This window comes from Silurus aristotelis (genome assembly GCF_946808225.1).
Source record: "Silurus aristotelis genome assembly, chromosome: 5".
NCBI classification, from domain to species: Eukaryota; Metazoa; Chordata; class Actinopteri; order Siluriformes; family Siluridae; genus Silurus; species Silurus aristotelis.
In genome coordinates this window covers 10,260,213-10,284,579 of record NC_139578.1, presented here as the reverse complement: position 1 = coordinate 10,284,579, position 24,367 = coordinate 10,260,213, and the positions used below count along the sequence as shown (strand labels likewise).

At 36.6% G+C, this 24,367-nt stretch overlaps 1 protein-coding gene across 8 annotated transcripts in view; it reads left to right on the top strand.

The window, feature by feature from the left end:
- The window catches only part of cacnb2a (calcium channel, voltage-dependent, beta 2a), a 78,231-nt gene extending 56,380 nt beyond the window's left edge, over positions 1-21,851 (top strand). For 4 of the 8 annotated variants that reach the window (XM_083541987.1, XM_083541991.1, XM_083541989.1 and 1 more), the window contains 11 exons: positions 6,113-6,235; positions 6,412-6,548; positions 6,725-6,801; positions 8,745-8,884; positions 11,272-11,352; positions 11,782-11,840; positions 12,516-12,625; positions 15,354-15,505; positions 16,069-16,164; positions 17,272-17,457; positions 20,107-21,851. In XM_083541987.1, coding sequence (XP_083398113.1) covers positions 6,113-6,235; positions 6,412-6,548; positions 6,725-6,801; positions 8,745-8,884; positions 11,272-11,352; positions 11,782-11,840; positions 12,516-12,625; positions 15,354-15,505; positions 16,069-16,164; positions 17,272-17,457; positions 20,107-20,814 — 1,869 coding nt within the window. In that variant the 3' untranslated portion in view covers positions 20,815-21,851. Of the gene's footprint in view, positions 1-6,112; positions 6,236-6,411; positions 6,549-6,724; positions 6,802-8,744; positions 8,885-9,174; positions 9,195-11,271; positions 11,353-11,781; positions 11,841-12,515; positions 12,626-15,353; positions 15,506-16,068; positions 16,165-17,271; positions 17,458-20,106 lie in introns of all 8 variants that reach the window. The other 4 variants (XM_083541990.1, XM_083541994.1, XM_083541993.1 and 1 more) reach the window with 1 other exon arrangement.
- Positions 21,852-24,367: the final 2,516 nt, after the last annotated feature.

Here is a 24,367-nt window from a genome sequence, read left to right as displayed (position 1 = left end):
AACCCTGATCCTCACCATCAGCGAGGTACCAGCCTTAACCCAGTCAACCATGGAAGAGATCAGACTGGAAAGCATGTTTAGATGAGGCACAAGCCTTAAACCACTGAGCGACCACCTGCTGAAAAGCATGTGTGCTTTTTGGAGGGTTCATACTTTGTTTCATGCCAGCGCAGTAAGAAAGAAGGCATGTAGGACTGGCTTTGAAAGCTTATCACCAGCGTGGACTATATTAAGGACCATGTTCAGGCACAAGCCTTAACCCACTGAGCTACCACAGAAGTGCTTTTTTTTGGTGGAGTTATCTTTCGTTAAAGACCAGGAAATCAAGAAATTAATCCAACACAGAAAGAAGAGAATTGAAATGTTTTCAGAGGGGACAAGGTCCAGAAGTTTTATTTACCAACACAGCAACCAGGAATCAAACTCTCAAACTCATCCTTGTGGGGATACTGACATTAACCCACTAGGCTATCACATCACATCACATCCATCCATGCATTTAGTATCCATGTATCCATGCATCCATGTATCCATGTATCCATGTATCCATGTATCCATGTATCCATGGAGTTGATGGCTTTGTGATAAAAGCCTCACCTCTGAGCTCAGAGGTTGCTGGTTCGAATCTGGCTCGTCCCCACACTGGGTAATCTCTGTGGAAAGTAGTGTCTGGTGAGCAAAAATGTAGTTGACCCTAAACAAAGGCTGTGAATACTGGCTCCTTCACAGCCTCAGAAAAAGTGAGGGTGATAGGTTTTTTTTCCCTATATATGCAAAACTAAGTCAATACTTTTTTGAATGTTTTTGCTTCATAACCCCTTGTTTTCAGCTACTCAGACAACGGGGGGGGGGGCAGATGCCCGGATATTGCCCCCCTGCTTGAGGATACACCCTTCGAAACCACATCCAACCTTCCACGCAGCCATTTCTGACACCTTCCACACTCTTAACTTTGAGCACTGGCCGGGGGTTTGAACCGGCAACCTCTCAACTCAGAGGTAAAGCTCTTCCAATAGAGCCACAGGATCTCCTGCAAGAACCTGATTTTTAGGAACTTTTTTGGTTCTTTTTAAAAACTTTTTAAACAATTTAAAAAAAGCTAAGGGGTAGGAATCGAACCGGGTGAGTCAGATAGCAGCAACCACTTCACTGACCATTACACCAACACAGGAGAGACAAACAAGCCTTTGCTTATTGGACTCTTGGCTTTTCTATAGTTAGGAGACCAGTGTTTTCTCTTAGATCATGATGGTAGCGGGTCAAAACTTCTCCTTCCTGTACATTCTCTCAGTAACTCGAAGTCTATGAGAAGTGACTCAGGTACAAGAACCACATCTCCAACACCTGCACTACTGATATACCATGATTTGCCAGCAACCAATTTTAATGATCTTTCATTGTTCTGTTTTTAAAAACTTCTTATAATGTTCAATATGAAACTAGAGGTAAGAATCGAACCAGGGAGGTCTTTCATCATAGATCACTAATGGCATTACTTCAAAACTCAAAACTTTGTTAGACATGTAAATAAGCAGGAAAGACAGAGACAAAGACAAAGAGACACAGACACAGCTTTAGAAAGAGTGAGAAACAAATAGAGAGACAGCAAGAGAGAGACATATACAGTGAGACAGAGACATTTACTAAAAGAGACACAGAGACAATTAGATAGAGAAAATAGAGAGACAAATATAGCGAGATATAGCCACTTCCTGTTGGAGGTGTTAAACATGTATCATATGTACAGCATGTGATTAAATATAAAGGCTATATCAGTGCAGAGACGTGTGGACATCATTTAGAGCCTTTGCTATGTTTCCACACGGACAGTTAATGAGGTGATACCGGAGAAAATGCACCTCTTCAAGTCAAGTCAGGAAGCTTTTATATGTATATAAAATTATAGACATTTTACAGATTTAAATGATGTATTGTTTTTATCTGTACGATCAATAAAGACAGTAATTTAAGTTTGTGTCGCCATTATGAGGGGAAAACCCACAAAACGCCACCCAGAGGGTAAATTGTAAGAATCATGGCGGATATTGGTGTTTGACTTGAGACTCAGAAATAAAACAAAAGTTTACTGATTAAAAATATTTTTATCTGAAGTTAATGTATTTATTTTATATCTAAGTAAAGAAAGGAAAACATTTCGTGCCGTTTAAAATCATTTGAATTTTGACATCCAAATATATATATATAAATACAAAACTAATAAAAATGTTGTTACCTAATGAATGTGTCCAGGCTGAAGATCCACATATAGAACACAAGCAGAGAAAAGATGATGATGATCAGGAATGTGTCTGTTCTCAGTCATGTTTACATCACTGACTCCCTCTGTCTCATCCACATTAACCCCAAACTTCTTACTGACTTCTGTGGTGAGTGAGATTCAGGACTTTATACACCAGTGGATTGAACGCACAATGACAGGAAATCGGTTGTTCAGCTGAAATCGGCACGCCGTGAATATAAAAAAAAATATTTTTTTATAATATTTCACCAAATCAATGGATTAAAACTAAAGTAACGAGTCTGTTTTAAAAATGTAAGAAGTAAAAAGTACAGATATTTGTGTAAAAATGTAATGAGTAAAAGTAAAAAGTTGTCTGAAAAAATAAATAGTGGAGTAAAGTACGGATACCGAAAAAATCTACTTAAGTACAGTAACGAAATATTTGTACTTCGTTACTTCCCACCTCTGATGCACACACACAGCAACATATTTTACACAGTTAAATTAACTATATGTTAAAGTATACTGCATCCAAGCGAATTATCTCTCCCCTCTCAATGCATTTAACTTTACTTATTTGACATCTTTCTGCCAGTCTCTTGATTTATGTATTCCACTGGCGACAACCACTCTGAGCTCCAAGGACATTTAAGGGGGAATAGATTTCCCCCCTTTATTTTCTAACTACAGTGGTTTATAACATTCAGTCAAATTTTATAATGCATGTTCGTCAAGGTTTTTTTTTATGCTTTTCCCACTAAGCCTTCAGTTTTACTCTGCATTTTCAGATGAGAATGAGGCAATAATGCCATTTCAACCATACAGCTTTCTCTAGTTGCATTTATTTGTCTCAATTAATTTCATTTATGTGAAATGGATTGTAAATTGATATTCTCAAAGTCTCCCCTCACATTTTCTTCTGTTGTCCTTCTTGTTATTTTTAAATCAATTTTTATTTTTTTTTTATCTCAGAATGTGCTCTGTGCCACAGCAGTGATGTGGAAATTCTGCCGTTCTGGTTTCTATGTCTTCCACAAACATTTGCCGCATTGAGAATGAGCCGACGCTATTGATGGATCGGTGTGCTGGTTACGCCAACACACCCGTGAGAATTCTGCAGTCGGAATAAAGCCTATGACTGGAAATTTGAAACGCCAGAAAATTAAAAAGAGCAATAAATCTTAACCTACTTAAGTGTTTCTCTCACTATGATGCAGACATATTGCTCCTATAAACTCCATCACTCTGCTTTTTGTCTTTGTCTCAATCTGTCAATCTGTTTTCTGAAACAGTATGCTTTTAATGTTGGCAGTGCTACTGCTGTGTTTTATGGCCAAAAAAATATAATACAAAAAGCTAATATATCAAAGGATTACTATCTGTAGCATCTGTCTATATATCTTATATAAGCATTACCCCTATTGCACTGAGATCAATGCCTTATGGTTTTAGTATGCATGTGCATAAATCTACCTGCATTGTGTTCCTGTAACTGTAGCAGTGGTGAAGCTGGGGAGGGGGGTTTACCTCACTGGCTTTTAGCATGTTTTGCTCTAAAACGATGTTAATAATTTGTCAATAGTTTCATTGCAATTTCATTTTCAACCACACCACATGTAACTAATGCATTCTTTAGTTTTATTTTTAATCGAATTTGATTGCCGAACAGCTGCTATAGTGAACATAATCCACCGATCCATCAGAATTTGTGTTTACCCATCTGTTTCAATGCTAACGAGTGAGGCAATGAAATATAAAATAGTAATATATAATAATACTGGTCTACTGCAGGAGGGGAAAAAAAGATTTGCTTTGCTTTTATGAAATGTCATATCACCTATTATCCTTGTTTAAGTAGAACTGTCATAAAGGTATTTAATGTAGATGTCATGTTGTCAATGTTGCTATTAGCTCTATACTAGATTAGATTAAGCACCTGGTAAATTGTGCCATCAGCTCTACCAATACTGTCTGGAATCCACCCAAAAATGCATCACAATATATCTACAATTCACACAGTGATTTTTTATTTATTTTATTTAGTATACTGCATTTCCTCAATTTCCTGAAGTATAGTGATATAGCCCTCGGCTTTTGAAATTCTTCCCAATTAGCCTATCTCGACTCGTTCCTTGACTTTTCACATTGTGTTGTGTTAGTTAGTGCTCACAAGCACTGATAACATAAATGTTAGCATTCACTCATGACTCATGAGTGAGTCAGCCTCCCCCGGTTCCTCTGACTGAGTTCTATTTTTAGAGCAGGCACAATGGCGTCTAGCCACACACACACCGACTAAAAAAAGCCCATTCCTACACAGCAATGACACTGTTGCTCCTTGAAGTAGCTTTCTGAAGAAGTTCCTTACTAAATAGTAAAAAAAATTAAAATTCTGCCCACGTATAATTTCAACCTTTCAATCATGCATGCATGTTGTCATTTTTCAGCAAAACTGTCATAACGTTTTCGAAGGCAGTGTCTCTCAGTCTATCTTGGTTGTTATGATTATATGGTTTGACAGGTCTGTCTACTGTTACATAAAATGATGAGATTATGAATTATATAATATTAAAATCCCACTCGCATGACAGGCTTTCTAGCAGATAAATACGTACTAGCATTGAGCAGTAGCCTCATACACAAAAGTAAGCAATCATGTAGTACACTAATCAAGACTTTTGTTAACACATATGCTGTATTCTTTTATATATGAATTCTTACCATTTTATAGTAGGTTGCAGGCCACAGGTATTGAATCTTATTAGTAAATGGTTGTTGAGGCAGATTTGTTTATAACCCATCAGGTTCAACTTGTTGAAACAATAAAGTAATAACTCACTGTTATGTGTAGTTTGGTGAGTTTGGCCAAAAAAAAGGGCTAATTGTGAAAAAGATGATCCCTGCCATAGGTAATAGTAACAGCGTAACCAGGGTATTATGGTCAAGTGGTGGGGGTAGAATAACAGATAGGGACATAATGGATGTTTTTTCCCACACTGCACTAAACCCCGGGTTGTCATTGCCTTTAAACCTTGCTGTTAATCCCAGTGGAGGTAAAGGAACATTATAAACTTATATAATGTAAAAAGAAAGTTTAGGATGCATAGCAACAGACATACAAAAATAAAAGCTAATTTAAAGGTATAGATATTTACATTGACCACACAAATGCATTAGTACAGATGTTTTATTTTATTTTTATTGAAAAATCCTTCCTTATCATTATTAACAGCTTTACACCCTCTTGGCATTCGGACAGTCAGTATCTCAAGACATTCAGCTGAATACTTTGCCAAGCATCTTGTAAAAGATGCTGAAGGTGTTCTTCACTAGTTGGATAATTCTTTCTGACCTTGCAATCCAGTTCATTTCAGTTCCCATAGCAGTTCAATAGGATTTTGGATATATACTTAAGGTTATTGTCTTGTTGTACAACACATAAACATACACACAGAAAGTCACAGCTAGCATTTAAGGTAAAAAGAAAACACCAACTGCAGTTTTCTTTCTAATGTTTTCTTGCCGCTGTGTGTCACAGGAGGCTTGAAACAGCCAAGAAGGATTTACTTAGTGATACTGAGGCTTATTTTAAACTGCCCTGTGTGCAATATTTATTCAATCATGGTTCCTGACATGCCAAATATGTGAATAAGAAAGATTATTCATATGTAAGACTAATTGCTTCAAGTGTGTTTTTGTTTGATGTATGGAACGTGTAAAACGTGAATTTTTAGTGTGAAAATCTCTAATTTGTATATTTTTTTAATAAACCATTTGCATATTTTTCCAATCAGAGGGTTTACATTGGTCCTCACTTGAAGACTCTTCTTTCTCTTCATTTTTTATTTTATTTTACTTTATCCTGAGCAGACAAAACCTGTAGCATTTGCTGTTCGTACAAATGTTAGCTACAGTCCTTCCCTCGATGACGATGTCCCCGTGCCTGGCATGGCCATTTCATTTGAGGCTAAAGATTTCCTACATGTAAAAGAGGTCAGTAATAAATAAGCGCACACACACACACACACACACACACACACACACACATTAATTCACTGTGCAACTAAAGCAGTGCTAACGGTTTGCAAGTGCATGTTTATTGAGCTGATGGAAGACATGATGGTATAATGATGATGCTGATTTATTGCCTCTTTATGTGCTTTTGGCAGAAATTCAGTAATGACTGGTGGATTGGCCGCTTAGTAAAGGAAGGATGTGAGATTGGTTTTATCCCCAGTCCAGTGAAGTTAGAAAATCTACGCATTCACCAGGAGCAACGAAACAAACAGAGCAAATTCCACCCCAGGCATGCGCATACACATACACAAACACTCATACAAGACAAGATGACTGGTCTAAATGACAGCATACTAAATTAAACCTGCTATTTTTTATGTACACATATTTTGCACTACTGAAATGTCACCTGCTATCTTTGTCACAAATAATCTTCTCTCTATCTCTCTCTCTCTCTCTCTGTAGCAAACTGGGGGCTAACTCCTTGTCCAGCTTAGGGGATATTGTCCCAAGCTCTCGAAAATCTACTCCTCCTTCCTCAGGTTAGTTACTTTTTCTATCTTTCATACGTTCATCATCATGATGTAGTGTAAAAATTTAGGATGGATTTATAGTTACATAGTCTTTATGGTTTCCAACTAAATGATAGCAAGCATTCTTATATATACTTAACCAGGCAATATGAATGATGATGTATAAATAAAAACTTATATATAATAAAATGACAATATTTTTTTGTCACATTCTTCCATTTTGTAATAGTGTGTGCTTTGAGTAGGATTAGAGGTAGCATATGTAGAATAGCTGACTTTTGATGTAGCTGTATATATAAAATAAAATAAAATACATTTCTAATTAAATACATTTTAAAATCCTTTCACCATGTCATACTGAAATCCACTGGGACCAATTGCAGTGTTTTAGATTAATGGGATCCATATCACTATCCAATCGCACTCAGGTAGTTTCATCAGACCACCACCACATGCTGGAGTTAAAAATGGAAAGAGAACAACTGTACGCTAATGTGGCTATAGCAACCCCTGTTCATCTTTAAGAAATGTCATGCTATGCACTCTAATTTCAGATCACAGATACACAGATTATTGTACATTAATTGGGCAGGCCACATTATTTACTTTAATAGTGTAGCATACAAAAGAAAAAGTGAAGCTGGAAACTGAAAAACTTTGTAGTCTATTTATATCATGAGTGTAGTTTACCACATTCTTTACTATACAAATATGAAACAGCTTTAAAAACTTAAAAAACTTATAACAAAGATTAGTAGTTTGTTAGTTGGAATTGCTGGTTTCCTCATGATTCTTCAAATGGGAGAATCCTCAAAGACGTTCAGTAGAACCTCACAGTAGTTTGCTTACAGTTTCCATTATTAGAAAACATTGGAAACAAATCTTTATTTCTACAACGAAGCCTAAATACTGCTTGAATAACCCTTTTCTCTAAATGTAAACAACACAATGTTATCTTTTTAGATACTCTGGGTTGATTTTTGATACAATTATTGTGATGGCTTGGAATCCAGTGTGTATTTTCTACTTACAGAGGTTCCTGATCTTTTGAGATCAACTAAAGATGAATGAAAAAATATATAGTGACAAAAGTATTGGGACACCAAACATTTCCAGTTATATGTGTTTTTTTCCCCAATCTATTACCGCAAATTTGCAGGCACACAGTTGTATAGAATGTCTTTAGATGTGGTAGCATTGAATTTTCCCTTTACTTGAGCTAGGAAACCCAAACCTGTTCCAGCATGACAATATTCCTGTGCAACTAAGCTGCATGAAGATATGGTTTACATGGGCTGGAGTGGAAGTTCTTGAGTGGTCTGCTAAAGAGCTCCAACATCAACCCTAGTAAACACCTTTGCCATAAATTGGAATGCTGGCTTCACCCCAGGTCTCTTTACCCAGAACCTGATTTAAGAAGCATAAATCTCCACAACAATACCCCAATATCTAGTGGAACATCTTTCCAGAAAAGTGGAGGGTATTATAATAGCAAATGTGGACTACATGTCGAATGGGATGTTCAAAATGCACATGAAATCTTATGGTCAGGTGTCCATACACCTTTGTCTATATAGTGTTAGTGCTAGGAGGCTTTGGGATATGTATCTTTTAGATTTGTAAACAAATTAACTATTTGTAACTAATTAACTAACTATGTAACTATTTGTATACTAACAGATACATTTGTTATCCTAGTCTTTTATGTTGACGTATGTGAGGAAGATTATATAAAGTACAGAATACAGTTTGTACAATTTTATGGTTTTTTTTGGGGGACTTTGGACTTTTTGATTTGCAGTCGTAGTGTTATAATAATTTTTATTAATTTCAGGGTCCAATTGACATGCATGATGACATTATTTTTAGAGATCCATAGAGTCTTATTCCATTGTATTTAGTTTGCAGAGTCCCATATATAACTGTATGTATGTGTCTATATCTGTGTGTAGCCATTGACATAGATGCTGTGGGTTTAGAGTCGGAGGAGCCTGAACCTCCTCCTCCTCCCCAGCAGCGTTCTCCTAAAGCCAGCCCAAACCAAGTTATATCTACTTTAACCCGTGAGAAACGAATGCCCTTCTTTAAGAAGGTAACCCAAGAGGCGGGGCTTCCCGCTTAGTTTTATTTTTTTTCTCACTCCTCCGTACGTCAATCCAACCACATGCAGTGTGTGCCCAGCTGTCTGTCACGCAACATCTGTGTCTGTATGACCGCACATGAGCAATTAGCATGTTCGCCTAGCTAACCAATTGACTTTATCCCTCTCTTTGCCTCCCTTCTCTCTCAAATTCTGGCCTATTTCACTATCCTCTTCTGCTTTCCTATTTCACTTTATGCTTTTACTTCCTGTCTGTCCTTCTCGCTTGCTCCCTCTCTCAGCTAAGCAGAAGCTGAAGTCGGTAAGTTAGGCTGCTATAAGGACATGTAAAAGTCTCCTGAAGCCTGTAAGGCCCACTGGAGTCTCCGCATTGCTGTGTGTTTTATTCCCTCCCCACTAATCATTCTCTATAACTGAGTGTAGCTTTTAACATAGATGTGTGTGTGTGTCTGTGTGTGTTTGTGATGCAATGAATGGGACCTCAGCTCAAGGGCATTTCATTTTCTCAAGAGATTCACATGTAACGTAAAAACGAAAACAGCCCAAGGTCTGTTTAGTCAATCCTGCTTTACAAAGCTGTACATCAGCTATACAGAGAATATACCCTCAGGACCTGTGTTAGGGGTTTGATTTATTTTTATCGCCTTTTCATTACTAGACAACGAGTTCCCATTCACATTTGTGTTACAAAATACTTGTTTGATTCTTGCTTGCTTGACTAACATGTGTTTGTTGTGAAATGTTTAATGCACTGATTGTATCATTGATACCAATCCTGTACTTCATGATCATTTTGTTTAAATGTGTGATATCTGTGTTGTTCAGCTGTTTTTCCGATGGATTTAAAAAGAAAGTGATCATCTTTGTTTTGTTGAACACATCGAAAACAATAAAGCATGATCACGCTCAGCAAAGAAAATCCTGTTCTTGTGTTAGTTATGTTAATCATTTCTTTAGCATTTTCGTTGCATTTATTGGGTCTTACTTATCAATCTTTTTGTTCAAAGTTAAGAAATGTCCCAAAAAAATTTGTTGAGAGTTTTACAAAGCCTTCAGTAATGCTGAAGTGCTTTGTAGTCATGTGCAAATTCTGGTAAATGCCGATCATCTAAAGTGCATTTGCTCCTCACAGCTGTTTTACATTGAAGCGACGGCCACAAAAGTTATTAAAAGGCAAAGCTAACAGTGAGTCGAAAAACAATGAGAAAACGACTGTAAACGAGCCCATTTAAATGGCTGAGTGTGCAAGATTTACTAAAAATATAGCTCAGGAATTGCAAAAGTTTGGCTACCATAGATACAGATTAACTCCATTTGTAAGGTGCTAATTTTATTATTATAATTAATTGACTAATATATTTATACATTTAATAATCCAAAGTTATTAAAATGTAATAAACTGCAAACCAGTAATAAATAAACTATTAAGACTTTGTTATGTATGTTCCTTGGCCAGTTTGAAGTCTATCAGAGGAAGTTTGCATTTGTGAGACTTTATATACATAAAATGACTGAAAAACAGGTTGCTTTTTTACGTATAAAACAATTTTTTTTCTTATTCTCCTTCATGATTAAATTCATTCATATCCAGCTTGATAAACAAGGCCTGAACTATCATATCCTATTTTGTTATAGATGACTGCATCATCCATATCTAAAATGAGAACTTTATAGATACAGCCAACAGTCACAGCCTACTTCCTCTGTTCCACTTTCAGGCTGAGAAGATTAATTAAGAGGATTAATTTGCAACTGTAAATGAAGACCAAATTTAATCTTACATTACAGAATGTTAATTAAAATGTTGCCATTTCAGCACATGTTGATGAAGTGGACTCGTTGCTTCGTTGAATACATAACAAAAAAAAAAAAAAACCCTCATCAGCTGGTCTACATTGACATGTCTGCTTTCTATACAGTAATGCAATGTGTAACATTTTTAGCCAGAAATCAAGCACATTGCACACTGTAAGCAGAAAGTCTTCCTTTAGTCTTTCTAAAGTTTTACAAATAATTTAAAGGTATTTGTTTTTTTTGTAATTTGGTGTCAAAATACAACAGTGGTTTCAATCCCAATACCAGATACCTTACTGCTCTACACATTTATATTTTTGTGATACAACATAACTGGTTAAATGATTAAACAGCACAGTATTAAGTACCAAACAAGCTTGATCAGTTGTGTTTAGTGTAGGAATGTGCAGCTCCTGGGGTCCAGTGAATTGGGATTGTTAAACCCTGGTATATGGTCTGTATTAATAGTTTTACCGAATGTGATGTAAATCGATGTCAGTGTGTCGTGTATAGGAGTGAGTGGGTGGGCATGAAGGGCTAACTGTGGTAGAGATAGAATGACATGTTTTCCTGTAACTCTTCAGACTGAGCACATTCCTCCATATGATGTGGTGCCCTCCATGAGGCCTGTGGTCCTGGTGGGACCTTCACTCAAGGGTTATGAGGTCAGATTTTTTAACAATAACAATAAATCAAACATTACACATCTTGGCAGAAAGAGGATTTCCAAGCAGTCTGTGAAACTGTGCAAAGTTTCCCAACGATGTGTTGGTTTCAGTATTGCACTTGATGCTCAGTTCAGATGATATATAGGTTTATCCTCTAGCTATAGTAAGAAGCATTAAAAGAGTACAAATGTACTGCACATATGAAACTATGTTATGTATCATGAACATCTTTAATAATAATAACAGTAGATAGATAGATAGATAGATAGATAGATAGATAGATAGATAGATAGATAGATAGATAGATAGATAGATAGATAGATAGATAGATAGATAGATAGATAGATAGATACATAAATAATAATAGATGTATAACTAAAATAAATATGTATGTGAATCTATTCTGTGTCTCATATATACACACAGGTGACAGACATGATGCAGAAAGCATTATTTGACTTTCTGAAACACAGATTTGAGGGAAGGTAAGAGCTTAACCCAAAGTGCTCCTCTGTCTCTTTCTGTGAAAGCTCCTGTCTTGACTGGTCCTTCTTTGGGGTAGTTTATGTATTAGTGTGTGTATGTGTGTAGAGCTACTTTAAATAGTCTTGTCTCATTGCCTTAATTGGCCATGCTGGACTATAAGCGCAAGACTGGCTTGCATGCCTGCGCCTTCTCCTGGCCCGAGTGTTTTCCCGGAACAGGACTGATGCCTCCTCTCAGAGCAGTGCAGAAAAAAAACACAAAAAACACAGCTCTATGTGTGTGTGTGTGTGTGTGTGTGTGTGTGTGCGTGTGCGTGTGCGTGTGCGTGTGCGTGTGTGTGTGTGTGTGTGTGTGTGTGTGTGTGGGGGGGTAATGGTATCTGTAAAATGAAAACAAATCATGTACAGTACAATAATAGTATTTTAAAATTGGTTTACGTAAAAGACTAAACTGTTTTTCAGTTACCAGAACTGCAGACTGCAAAGAAAATGTGTGCAGAATATTTGTTTCCAATTTTTCATTTTGTGAAAAAAAAAAAAAAAAAAATGTAAAGTACATTTTATTTCCCATGTTACGCATGAACCTACTGCAGTATCATTTTATTTCTTGCAGAAAGTCATTTTCCTAATTGGCTTGTGCACACACTCTTTCTTTTTTTCTCACTCTCATCCTAGGATATCAATCACCCGGGTAACAGCAGACATTTCTCTAGCCAAGCGATCTGTCCTGAATAACCCCAGTAAACACGGCATCATTGAACGCTCCAACACACGCTCCAATCTTGGTAAGTGCATGTGTTTGCAGGGAGTGTGTCTATGTAGCAAATGTACCGTTCTTGCATACTTGCTCCTTGAGCCCCACATTTGTCTTTGTACATTCCCAATTGTGCATCACTTTAATTCATATAAGTGTCCATAAAGCATGTATGCATGCATCTCAAATACCATAGTAAATGATCAATGGCCTTCTTACATTGTTCCATCTTATTTCTTGCACAAGGTACCGAAAGTGACATATCTAAACAACCTAAAAACAAGACTTAAAAGTAGGACATGCTGACTTTTGTCCCACAGGCTTTGAGTTTTATTACACAAGTGTCAGCCTCAAGGCCTGCAGGACAAATATGGGCTGATGAGAACTTGCAAACAAAAAATAGTAATAAAACTGAATTGGCTGGTAGTAAATAGTATTCAACAAAATCACATTCACTTGAATTCATAGCAAACCTGAAGTGTAGTTCTGCATGGACCATTTGAATCTCAATGGGCTGAAACACTGATTAAAATCAACACCTATCTGCTGCATTTGGTGAAAGATAACCTCGTCTGATCATATGTTGGCTTTTAGTGTAACTCAGTGTTTCAATTGTATATGTCTCTGGTTTACTATATACCAGGACCATGTATGCTCTCTTTCCTACTAGTATCTATTTTGGATGTTTGGAAAACAAATCTAGTCTACATAAAGATTATATCTTGCATGACAATGATTGTGTGGTACTCAACCATTACATAATTTTTGGACAAGTCCTCTAGTTGCTTTTTCCATAGTTAAACATTACCAACACTGAGTACAAAAAAAGTATTTAAAAGCAAAGTGGTATTAAACTAAATCTGTCCTACTGAAGCAAAAAAATATATATACTTTCTAAGCAAAGTTTTAAACAATGTGCAATTAATCTAATTAAAAAATATTACAATTAGACCCTCTGCCCACACCACAACCACTAGTTACTGTCATCACAGCTGCAAAAAGTGAATGTATTTTATGAGAACATGTCAGTCTATGAGAACATGTAACCTTAATAAACAGTATATACTATATATATATATAATGTGACTCAGACCTTCTATAATTTATTTATTATAATTTATTATTATTTGAGGGTCTATGTTATAATTATTAATCAATATATTAGATTAATACAAATATACATTACAGGCTAATAACTACTTTATGGCTGTATTGTACAGTATACTGAGTTTGTATATACATGCAGTACAACACATGCAGCATTCTTTTATTAACATATAATGTAATACTATCATTTGAAGTCTGAAGTATATTGAGGTCAGGACACATGATAAAGGTGCAGGAACTGAAGTGTGTGAACGGGAGACAGAGAAAGCAGGAAGCTTGTTGATTGTTAGTTTGGCTTGATTAGTGAGCCATGATTAAGATCAAAGGCATTCCTTGTAGCATGACCTCCTGATTGCACTCCTGGCAATCTTTTGTTCAATCGCCATTGAGCACACACATTAAAAGCACGCAAAGCACACACACGCACAGTTCTTTAAAACGCCACCAAATACAACGCATTATATAACATATATAAGAATATTTGTGGAATAGACATTGCCCCAAAGCAGTTTTACTCAAATGTAAATACTTCAAGTTTTTAAATTGTCCGAAAAACAATAGTTTGGGGCTTTTTAGACTTTATCTGTAAAATAAATTCCAAAAATATTGGCTTGTTTTATGAAATAAATGTGTACTGAGAGGTCCTGAGTACAAGAATAATATATTTGCTAAATGTTTCTCATTCAACAACAATTTTAAGAAAATTGCAGACCCCACTATAAAAAGTATTACAGTTTTGGGGGGAAAGACATTTTAATGTCATTAACAACAAATCATTGGTCAGACAAATGTTCAAGAATAAAACAAAAGGTTTGTGCCACCATTTGCTTGTTTCTTTTTGCTGCAGGGAACTGTATAGAGAAAAGCTAGAAACAGGAAATTCACTTATATACTCGTGACCTTGACAGTCGCAACCTCAGTAGTTCGCGACTTTTCATTTGTAAGCGGACTAAGAGTAACTCGCGAAAAATCTGATAGTTCGCGAGAAAGCTGTGAGTGGCTCAAAAGTTCAGAGTTTGTACTAATAAATTACATAAAAATGTTTGAAGAACTATTATTGTATTATTATTGTATTATTGTATTAATTAGTAAACAAAACATTTATGACTAGTAATTCACAATTTCTGGTGAGTTTACAGTATGGTGCATGTACAATTTCCCTTGAAAAAGGAACCATTAAAGGTGACAAAACCTCGCCATTTTTTGTTACTTGTGAGGGGTCATAGAACGTAACCCTGCGAGTATCACGGTTGCACTGTAGTCATTTTGTTCACAACGATCAAATAATTAAAACGGTTAAAATGTTTGATTTAACATGTTTGGGTGTACAAATCTTTTTAAAATACCCTTTAACTGTTTGAAGATTGTAAACGCTGAATGAAAAAAAATGCACTCTCTGCAAAAAGCTCAAAATTTTCACAAGTTAACTCACAAATCATTTAAACAATGTTATCTTCAACTCAGTTACTTGATTTAATTGCTCGATTCTTGCACAGTTCAGGAAATGAGCAAGAATCGAGCAATTAAATCAAGTAACTGGCCTTTTTTTTTGTCCAGAAGTGCACATAAATTAGAGCTTGAAATGTTACTAAGTTACTGACATGAGCATGCACTGTAGTAATCGCTGTGTAACATTACTTTATGTGTATTAGCTGAGGTACAGAGTGAGATTGAGAGGATCTTCGAGCTGGCCCGCACGCTCCAGTTGGTGGTTCTGGACGCTGACACAATAAATCATCCGTCTCAGCTGGGCAAGACTTCACTTGCACCAATCATCGTTTACGTCAAGATTTCCTCTCCAAAGGTGCACAAGTTCACACATACATAAAGTATATCGCCAACAATTTAAAGTTTTCTATCCTATTACATCAGCTTTGATGGGTCTCTGTTGCATAGTATAACTATGTATGGCTACTAGATAATGGATATTTCAGTAATAATCTGGCAAAATTGCAGTCATAAAATAGGTAGGGTAAATGGACATAAATAGAAGTGATTGTGAGAGAAGTAAAATTATTAATACCTGCAACGAGACCTGAATTAAACTATTTGATCTATTTTATATGTCATATGTACTGACTATTACTGGATGGAAGAAATAGTAGAACTATAGTACAAGAAATTTAAAAAGGCAGTTTTCATTACTTGAAATGTATATAGGTGATATGTTGGTATTGTTCAAGTTCAAGTTTAAATTCAAGTTTTTTTCTATAGCGCTTTTCACAATGAACATTGTATTAAAGCAGCTTTAAAGAACTTAATATTTAATGGGATTGATGTGTGTTTATCACTGATGGGTGACTGTGGCAAAAAAACTCCCTTACTGTGCAATTTTTATACCGATATTGTGTTTATGTGTGTTTTCAGGTCTTACAGAGATTAATTAAATCTAGAGGAAAGTCTCAGGCAAAACACCTCAATGTGCAGATGGTGGCAGCAGACAAACTGGCTCAGTGCCCTCCGGTGAGTATGGACATTGACTTAAACATACATGAACGGAAATTAAATTTTTTAAAAATTGGATAGATTTAAGCCTTTTCTTTTTTTATTATTACTTTTTATGATCCCCGAAGACAACCCATTTTTATTGTTTCTTCAGGATAAGCTAAAAAAAATCACAGTTTCAGTTAAAGATTGATATTACTGCCACTGCTTTACCACCTCAATGTTTCACCAAAATCATGTAGAATTTTTTTGTATCGTTTGCCTCCATCCCATTGCATAAATCTGCCCAGCCCTGTCATTGTGCCTGATGATTTAAGCTAAATGTTTTTTCATGATACAAAAAATGTCACACTTTGGTCAAATATTCTGAATGCACAGTATAGATATTCAATACATTTGCTGTAGTGATAAAAAACAATCCTTCTCCATTCGGTTTGTATTCAGATACCATTCACTGTGCCACAATGAAAATGAATGAATGTATTCAATACCTGTTTTAAAATGCTAAATCCTATTGTGCTTTTTGGATAAAAACAGACTTTATGCTTACAACTTTATTTCAGGTTGAGATGCATTCAAAAAGGAAAGACTGTGATTCTCACAACTATATATAGTAGGAAAAAAAAGTTTATGTGAAGGGTTTTCCCAGGCCAAAAATATGCTATTTTTATCTATTGCACGCACCCCTAGAGTGTGTGAGGGGATAGTCTAAATGTTCCCGTCTAACTTTAAGTCCTATGTATGCTACAGCCTTTGAGAATTTTAAATCCCCCTTTTGATTTAAAATTTATACTGAATGGATCTGTAGAAAAATGTCCTAAATGGGCCACCTTATTTCTGACACACTTTCTAACAATTCCATACTCAATAACAGACAATACACTTCTCTCAAGTTTCTAAAAACTTTATATGCGGTTCTAATAGTAGCCAACTGTGCAATCTCTTTTCTTAAGCAGAATAGCTTAAATAAGAGATATAAATGAAACATTATTAAGTTACTTTTATTGTTTTACTTCTTCCCTTTTTCTCCCTCTTCAAACCTTCCCTTCTCCCTGATATTATCCCATTAATCTTTCATTAAACTTTTTTCGCTTCTATGCCCTACTTTCCATGTATTTTTTCCAGGATCTTTTCGACATCATCCTGGATGAGAATCAGTTAGAGGACGCCTGTGAGCACATTGCAGACTATCTGGAAGCTTACTGGAAATGCACACATCCGGCCAGTTGCACTCCGACCAATCCTCACTTAGACAAACTAACTGCTGCCCAATCAGAAGCTCCTGAAGATCTGTCTAGTCTGCCACTGCAGGTGCTCATAAAACTTCATCCTACTCCTACACCAGGGATACTGAGGATATGAGATGGAAAGAAGAATAGAGGGAATGGTGAATTTGCAATGCATATAAGGGAAAAAAATAAGGAAGAAAATTAATACAAGACAGATAGAACACAAGACGGTAGTCCAGGGTTGTTGTAGTAGAAGAGAAGGTTGTCAAAGATAACGAATGAGGCATTAGACAGACAAGAAGTAACAGAAAAGACACAAGGCAAGGGTAAAGATTTCGTCGAGTGAAGATTTGTGTGGGATCTCAAAAACAGTGCTGTATTCCTAATGCCATTCATAAAAAATAATGCATAACCAATGGATACAAGACATTATTTATGTGTTTATAATGCTTTGCATAAATATTCAGCCATTCTTGAACCTTTCTAGTTTTTGCAGTGTTATAGTTTGAAACTGAAATACATTTTAATTATGAGTAATTAATATATAAAAATAGCCTATAATAGATTGCAGTTGGTAATTTTTTCAGGAAAAATTATTAATCATGGACAGTTAGAAAAGGCCAAAAGCACCAAAGAGGAAAATCGTCATTTAAGTGTCTTAAATGTGAGCTCCTAACATGCTACTACCACCACCATGCTTCCCTTTTAGGATGGGCGCAATGGTTGAGCAATATTTCTGCCAAATGTAGGGTCAATTTTAAATACGTCAGACCAAAAAACATTTCTTCTCATTTGCAGACACTTCTACATGCCTCTTGGAAATCCAAACAGAACTTCACACAATAATGTTTCACTCAGCATGGTTATTTTAAGCTCAGCTTTCTTGAGGTTTGGACCATCCTGTGAAAAGCTTTTCTTATCTGCGGTGGATCTTTCCAGCTACTTTAGAGTCACCCATTGCTTTAATACTCTTACCAGAGTTACATTTCTTCCCATTTCTAATAAAGAATTCAATTGTACTTCACATATTTTTATGGCCAAACCCTGATTGACTTTGAAACTTTAGGTTTGTTCAGAAGAACGAACTGCTGCTTTAGACTTGTTCAAAGAACTCCACATTCTTCACAGTGCTGTTTGTTTAGGTAGGTTTTCTAAGAAAAACTTCTGGAACAGAAGGGAAACAGGGCTGGTGTATTTATATTGAGGTCAGGTTACACTTTAAAGCCACACAGGGAGATATGAGAAATTGTTATTTAATGGGGAACTAATGTTGCTTTGACTGGATGTTTAAAGATTGTTGTCTCAGTCCTTTGTTTTCATAGCTCCTTAGTCTGGTTATGAGGTTTTTAGGTGTTCTCAGACTCTCTTCCAAGAACAGGTGTATTAATATTGAAGGTGAACTCCATTAAAACAAATATGCAATTTCTGTTGGCATCGGTTCACACTTGAACTAATTACGGGGTTACACAGTGATGAGGAAATGGAGATATATACAAGCAAGCACAAATTCAGGATTATGTGTTATTCTGTGTAGATTTATAACACGTAATCCCAGTGAAGTCTTTTTCAGATCCAGGTTGTAACACTCCAAAATGTGGGTATTCAACAGGGGTGAATACTTATGCAGAGCATTGTACAGGGTGTGTGTATGTGTGACAATACATGTTTTATTCTAAAAATAATGATCTCTTTATTGCCTGCTGTGGCTTTTGTTCAGTCTGAGGAGGCTAAAGATGCATAGCTTTGTCTATGGTGAGTCTGGGTGTGCTGTGGAGAAAAATTAAGTAGAAGAGAGTGTCAGCTGTTCTTACATTCAGACTAAATTAAAAATGTTACAATTCAGCTGACTTTGTGAACATGAAGTAGCTGACATGTAATAATAAACCATGAGTTAAAAAGCTAAACATTACAGTTTTATATGCATATATGTATATAAAACTGTAATGTTTAGCTTTTTAACTCATGGTTTATTATTACATATACATATATATATATATATATATATATACTTACGCACACACACACGCACACACACACGCACACGCACACACACACACACACACACACACACACACACACACACACACACACACACACACACACACACACACACACACAGAAACCAGAAACATACCACTGAGTGTGAGAAAGTTGACCGAAACATGATCTGGTTTGCAGTGGTCTCATCTTATGTACGTAACCTATAACCTTTAGAAACCCTGCTGACATGGTGCTGGAGCTGGTGCTTCTTAATAGAATGTTTGTAGAAACCTATAAGCTTAAACACAGAAAAAAATCGAACTCGTTTCCTATCAGTTGGTTATTTCACTCTCGTAAATTAATTCAGTGTTACGGTATTTAATATTTCAATTTTATTTCCAACAGTAATCTTGCAATTTCCATGTCTTCAAACATGAAATAAGCTATAAAGCCCATTACATTAATGGGTCCTTGGTTCCAGACCAGAAACGTTTTGATGATAAAACTGAACAGATTTTTCATCAGCTATGACCTGACTGTTTTATACTGAGAAAATTTGAATTGGTTCCAGCACCAGAACCTTGTCAGTAAAAAAGGGCCACCAGTGTGTTGTGTACTGTAGATGTGTGTAGACTCTGATTACTTTTAAAGCTTTGTATTGAAGTGAGAGTGATCTGAAATGCTGTGAATATTGCAATACACCACTTAGGCATGTGTAAGTATATGTGTGTGCATGTGTTCACCAATTTAGGGCACGGGAGGCGCTCAGAAAGCCGAAAAGTCGTTAGGCGAGAGGAAGAGCTCTCTAGAAGACCATCACCATCACCACCACCATAATCGTCACCACCATCGCCTGCAAAAGCAAGAGAGTCTGGACCAACCTGAGGAAGACGACCCACAGGAAGAGGCCGCTAAAGAACAGGAAGTCTTACGGAGCGAGCGAAAAGTGCCGCACATACACCACCGCTCTTCATCCACACGGACCGAACACCACAATCACCACCATCACCACCACCATCACAGTCGTGTAGCACGCACACTCTCCAGGCAAGACACGCTGGAGAGAAGAGACTCTGCATGTGCAGAGCCACATGCCACTTACACACATTCAGATTCACCTACACACTCGCATACACGTCACACCCAGGGGGAGGAAGAGGTAGAAGAAGAGAACGAGGATGAAGAGGAGGAGGAAGATGAAGAAGAAGAAGAAGAAGAGGATGAGGAAGAGGAGGAAGATCAGCCTGTTCAACATAACCATCACCACCACCATCACCACGGAAAGGGAGGAAGGGAAAGGGAGCGGGAGCATAATCACAGCAAACGGAACGACCAGCAACGTGGACAGCAGAGATTGCAACGAGAACGCTATCATGAGCATGAAAGACAACACTCTACTGAAGGAGAAGAGAAAAAAGAAGAGACAGACTGGGAGACTGATCCCTACTTAGAGCAGTAATGCACAAACCCAGAAAGCCATGGACTGCATCGAACAGACAAATTGTACACCTTTTTACAAATGCTAGATTCAGGTCCAGAATTATTGCCAACAACGTTGATCAACAACAGTAGGAAATATGGAAAAGGCGCAGTTTGTAATGCCTGAATGAATCTATAGACCTATAATAATTCGATCATGTCAAAGATATGTTATAGAAACTGTGAAGTTCAATTTTTCACAAAAGCAAAATCTAGTTTTAGAGTAAATAGATTTCATTTAGAGATAGCAGCGTTTCATTGATTCATTGTGATTGGCCTCACAGACAGCAGAAGGCTTAAACAATTACAAACTGCTCCTTTAGTATTGAGATACGATGTACTACAATGTTCTATCGTGTTGTCATTCTGGCAATTTTTGTAACAAATCAACGGAATGAACCAGAAAGTTGCGTACATTGTATACCTCCTGGATACTGTGTAGACCATTTCAAATATTAATGACTGAGGGATTAGAGTTACTTGTCCATACAGACTTATGACTTGTACCCGTGAACTGCCAAAATGTGCGGCTATGGTCGTTTTTTTTGTACCTTCAGGCTGCCAGGACAAATCAATCAAAGCATCAACTAGTCCAAAATTTATTTGAATGCCACAAAGAAGACACATTGCGGTCAAATATGTTTGTTTGGTCTCATCTGATACATGTTCCAGGTCACTTTAGGTTCAGGCTCATTGCAAAGAATAAATGTGTAGTAATAGAAAATAATATCTAAAATAAAGAAAAAAAAAATAGAAAATAACTAGACAGTTATAAAGCTCATAATGCTAATTCTGGGCCTGTCACACTTCACACATATACACACCTACATGTACATGTGCTGCTATCCTGCCCTCTGGACTTCTGGCTCTCTGTTACTATGCCTCCTTTGTAAAGACTGGTGTTTTTAAATATGACTACATTATTGTAAATAAGATATAGGTATCCATGCATACTTGTTCTATCAGTGTGTGGACACGTGAATATTAAACAATAAATATGAGTCATTATTAATTTCATTCGGCATGAGTAATGGAGGGTGTATTTTGAAGGTTTGGTTGCTGGGTCATCCACATTTACATATCCATATCTACATCTGAATTGCATTCTGCCATCTACATGCATTGTACATTCGAACCAAGCTGCTTGAAGACTTTGCGTGAAAGCATCCTTCGTTCTTTTAAAAGGTTTTGATTGGGTGCGTGAAGCTATATTCTAACAAGAAATCTGAAATGATGTACACCTTTAGCTATGGGTTTTTCTCTGGCCGATGTCGATATTTAGAAACCAGGGCAACCAGTGTCCGATATATGATTCCGATTATTTTGTCTGATCCCCCCAATCTCTGAAAATCGAATAATTATTAAGACATGATGTAGAAAATTAACCTAAACATTTATTAAACAAGACAAACCAGTGCACTTGTTACTAGGTTTTGGTACCCGAGTTAGTTAGCCTAAACTACAGCTGGTTTAAGGCTTGCTAACAATGCACTTCCAATAAGATATTCTCATTCTCTCCAAAAGTAGCATTATATTTTTCCAATGAACTATATAAAGCTAGGTTAAGAACGAAGGATAAGAACAAAAGAAAGAAAGCACAGGAAAGACCAAGCTGACGGTCCGCTATCGCGCAATGTTTGGTGGTTTTTAAACGTTGATCGGCTTTAGTTTTTTCTGTGTGTTTAGCACTGTTGTCTCTAGTCGGACGGCTTCAGATGTTTTTTGCTCCATTCTGCGTGTCAAATGCAGCGGATCTTGTCGCTGCTTGCTTTATATGTTTATAGTTCTAGCGCTTTCAGAGTCCCTGTTTGGATGCAGAATACAGACTACTGCCACCTGCTGGTATCGGAGAGATATGCTCTCACACAAGCGCAGAATGTACACGCTAGTTTGCAATCGGCTGCAGTCTGTTTGGTATGTTCGCAAATGCCTTGCATATTAATCGGACTAATATGCAGCACTATCGGTCGATGCAGATTAATTAAAAAATTTTAAAAATCAGAACAAATAATCGTCCGGGCGATTACACGGTCAACCTCTACCTTTAGCATGATTATGTCATCGACTAAAACACATTTCGATGCACTACATACAACCAAATACACTGAAAACATATTTCTATATTGTTTCAATGCATTACTCAGGGTTATTCGTGATGCTCAGTAAGACCTGTACAAGCTTTTAGAACATTTTCTTTTAGCAAACTCCAATCTCAACTTCCTGTTTTTCTGATTAATAATTGACCGACCTTATATTGTGGTAAACCCTCTGTATTTACTTGGATGAATTCTGCTCCTGAGTTTAGACCTTTTCACAGAAATGTTTTGTCATTCATCACAATGGTTTACTGCTCTTACAGAACTTCTCAACGTTCCTGAGTTTTTCTTTTCAGGACTGCACAAAATTATTGATTTGGCCGTGCTTAAGGTTTTTTTTTTTTTTTTACTTTCTCTCTAATGGTTTTTTCAGGTTTCTTCTTCTCATGATGGCTTGATTGAAGTAACTGCAACATAGTCCAAATGTAACAGTCAAATGTTTACTAAGTGAAATCATTTTGTAATATCACACATCTGGATATGGAACAGCAAAGCAGCAATTGTGTAATTAATTTTCATTCTTTGAAAAGGGGTGGACAAATGTATAGTTATGAAAGCCATATTCACATTTAACTTCATCTCTAATACATGGTAGAAAGTAGGAAGTTTATCCAGACTTCATAGATTTATGGATCTGACTGTATATAGATGATACATTTGATTATTTTATTGTTAAATTGTCCACCCCCTGGTAACCGAAACAGAACCCCATGAGGTCTTCATCTGGCATTGAGTCATTTTGACATGCTGTGCATACTGAAATACTTTTCTGCTCAGCATGGTTGCAAAGAGTTTAAATAACCACATTTTTTCCTCTCAGCTCACACTAGTCTCTAACTCTAGAGCGCTGTGTGTGAAAATCCTGGAGAGATCAGCAGTTTATGAAATACTCCTGCTAGTCCATAGGACACCACCAAACATGCCACAGGTAGAGACATTGAGATCACATTTCCTCCCCATTCTGATAACTGCATTAAATGTCACTCTTAGATGTACAGCAACTTAGCGACTTATACTATGTTCTGCTGCCACATTTTATCAACTGTTTGTTTTTTTTGTTTTTTTGATTAACTGACTGGATTCATTTGTATATACTGTATATGCATCCATAGCGTGTCAGTGTGTGTCTTAGTGTTCTTTAGTTCAATAAGCTTGTATTTTGTGCTCCTTAATCCATGCATTTTGACTTATCATATTGATTTGTGAATGAAGTAAAGTAAAGCAGTGCACACGCACGCACACACACACACACACATCAACGCTCTCATCCCCATCTCAGCTGTGCCCCTAAAATAACCAGCACGATTCTCCTCCCTGATTTCCTTCTTTATTTGTTTTAAGACCTGCATGAGTGAAATATCTTGTACATTTTTAGTCTGTAACTTCTCACCTACTGCCTATATATGGTGATTACCTTCTACTAAGATTCATCCAAAA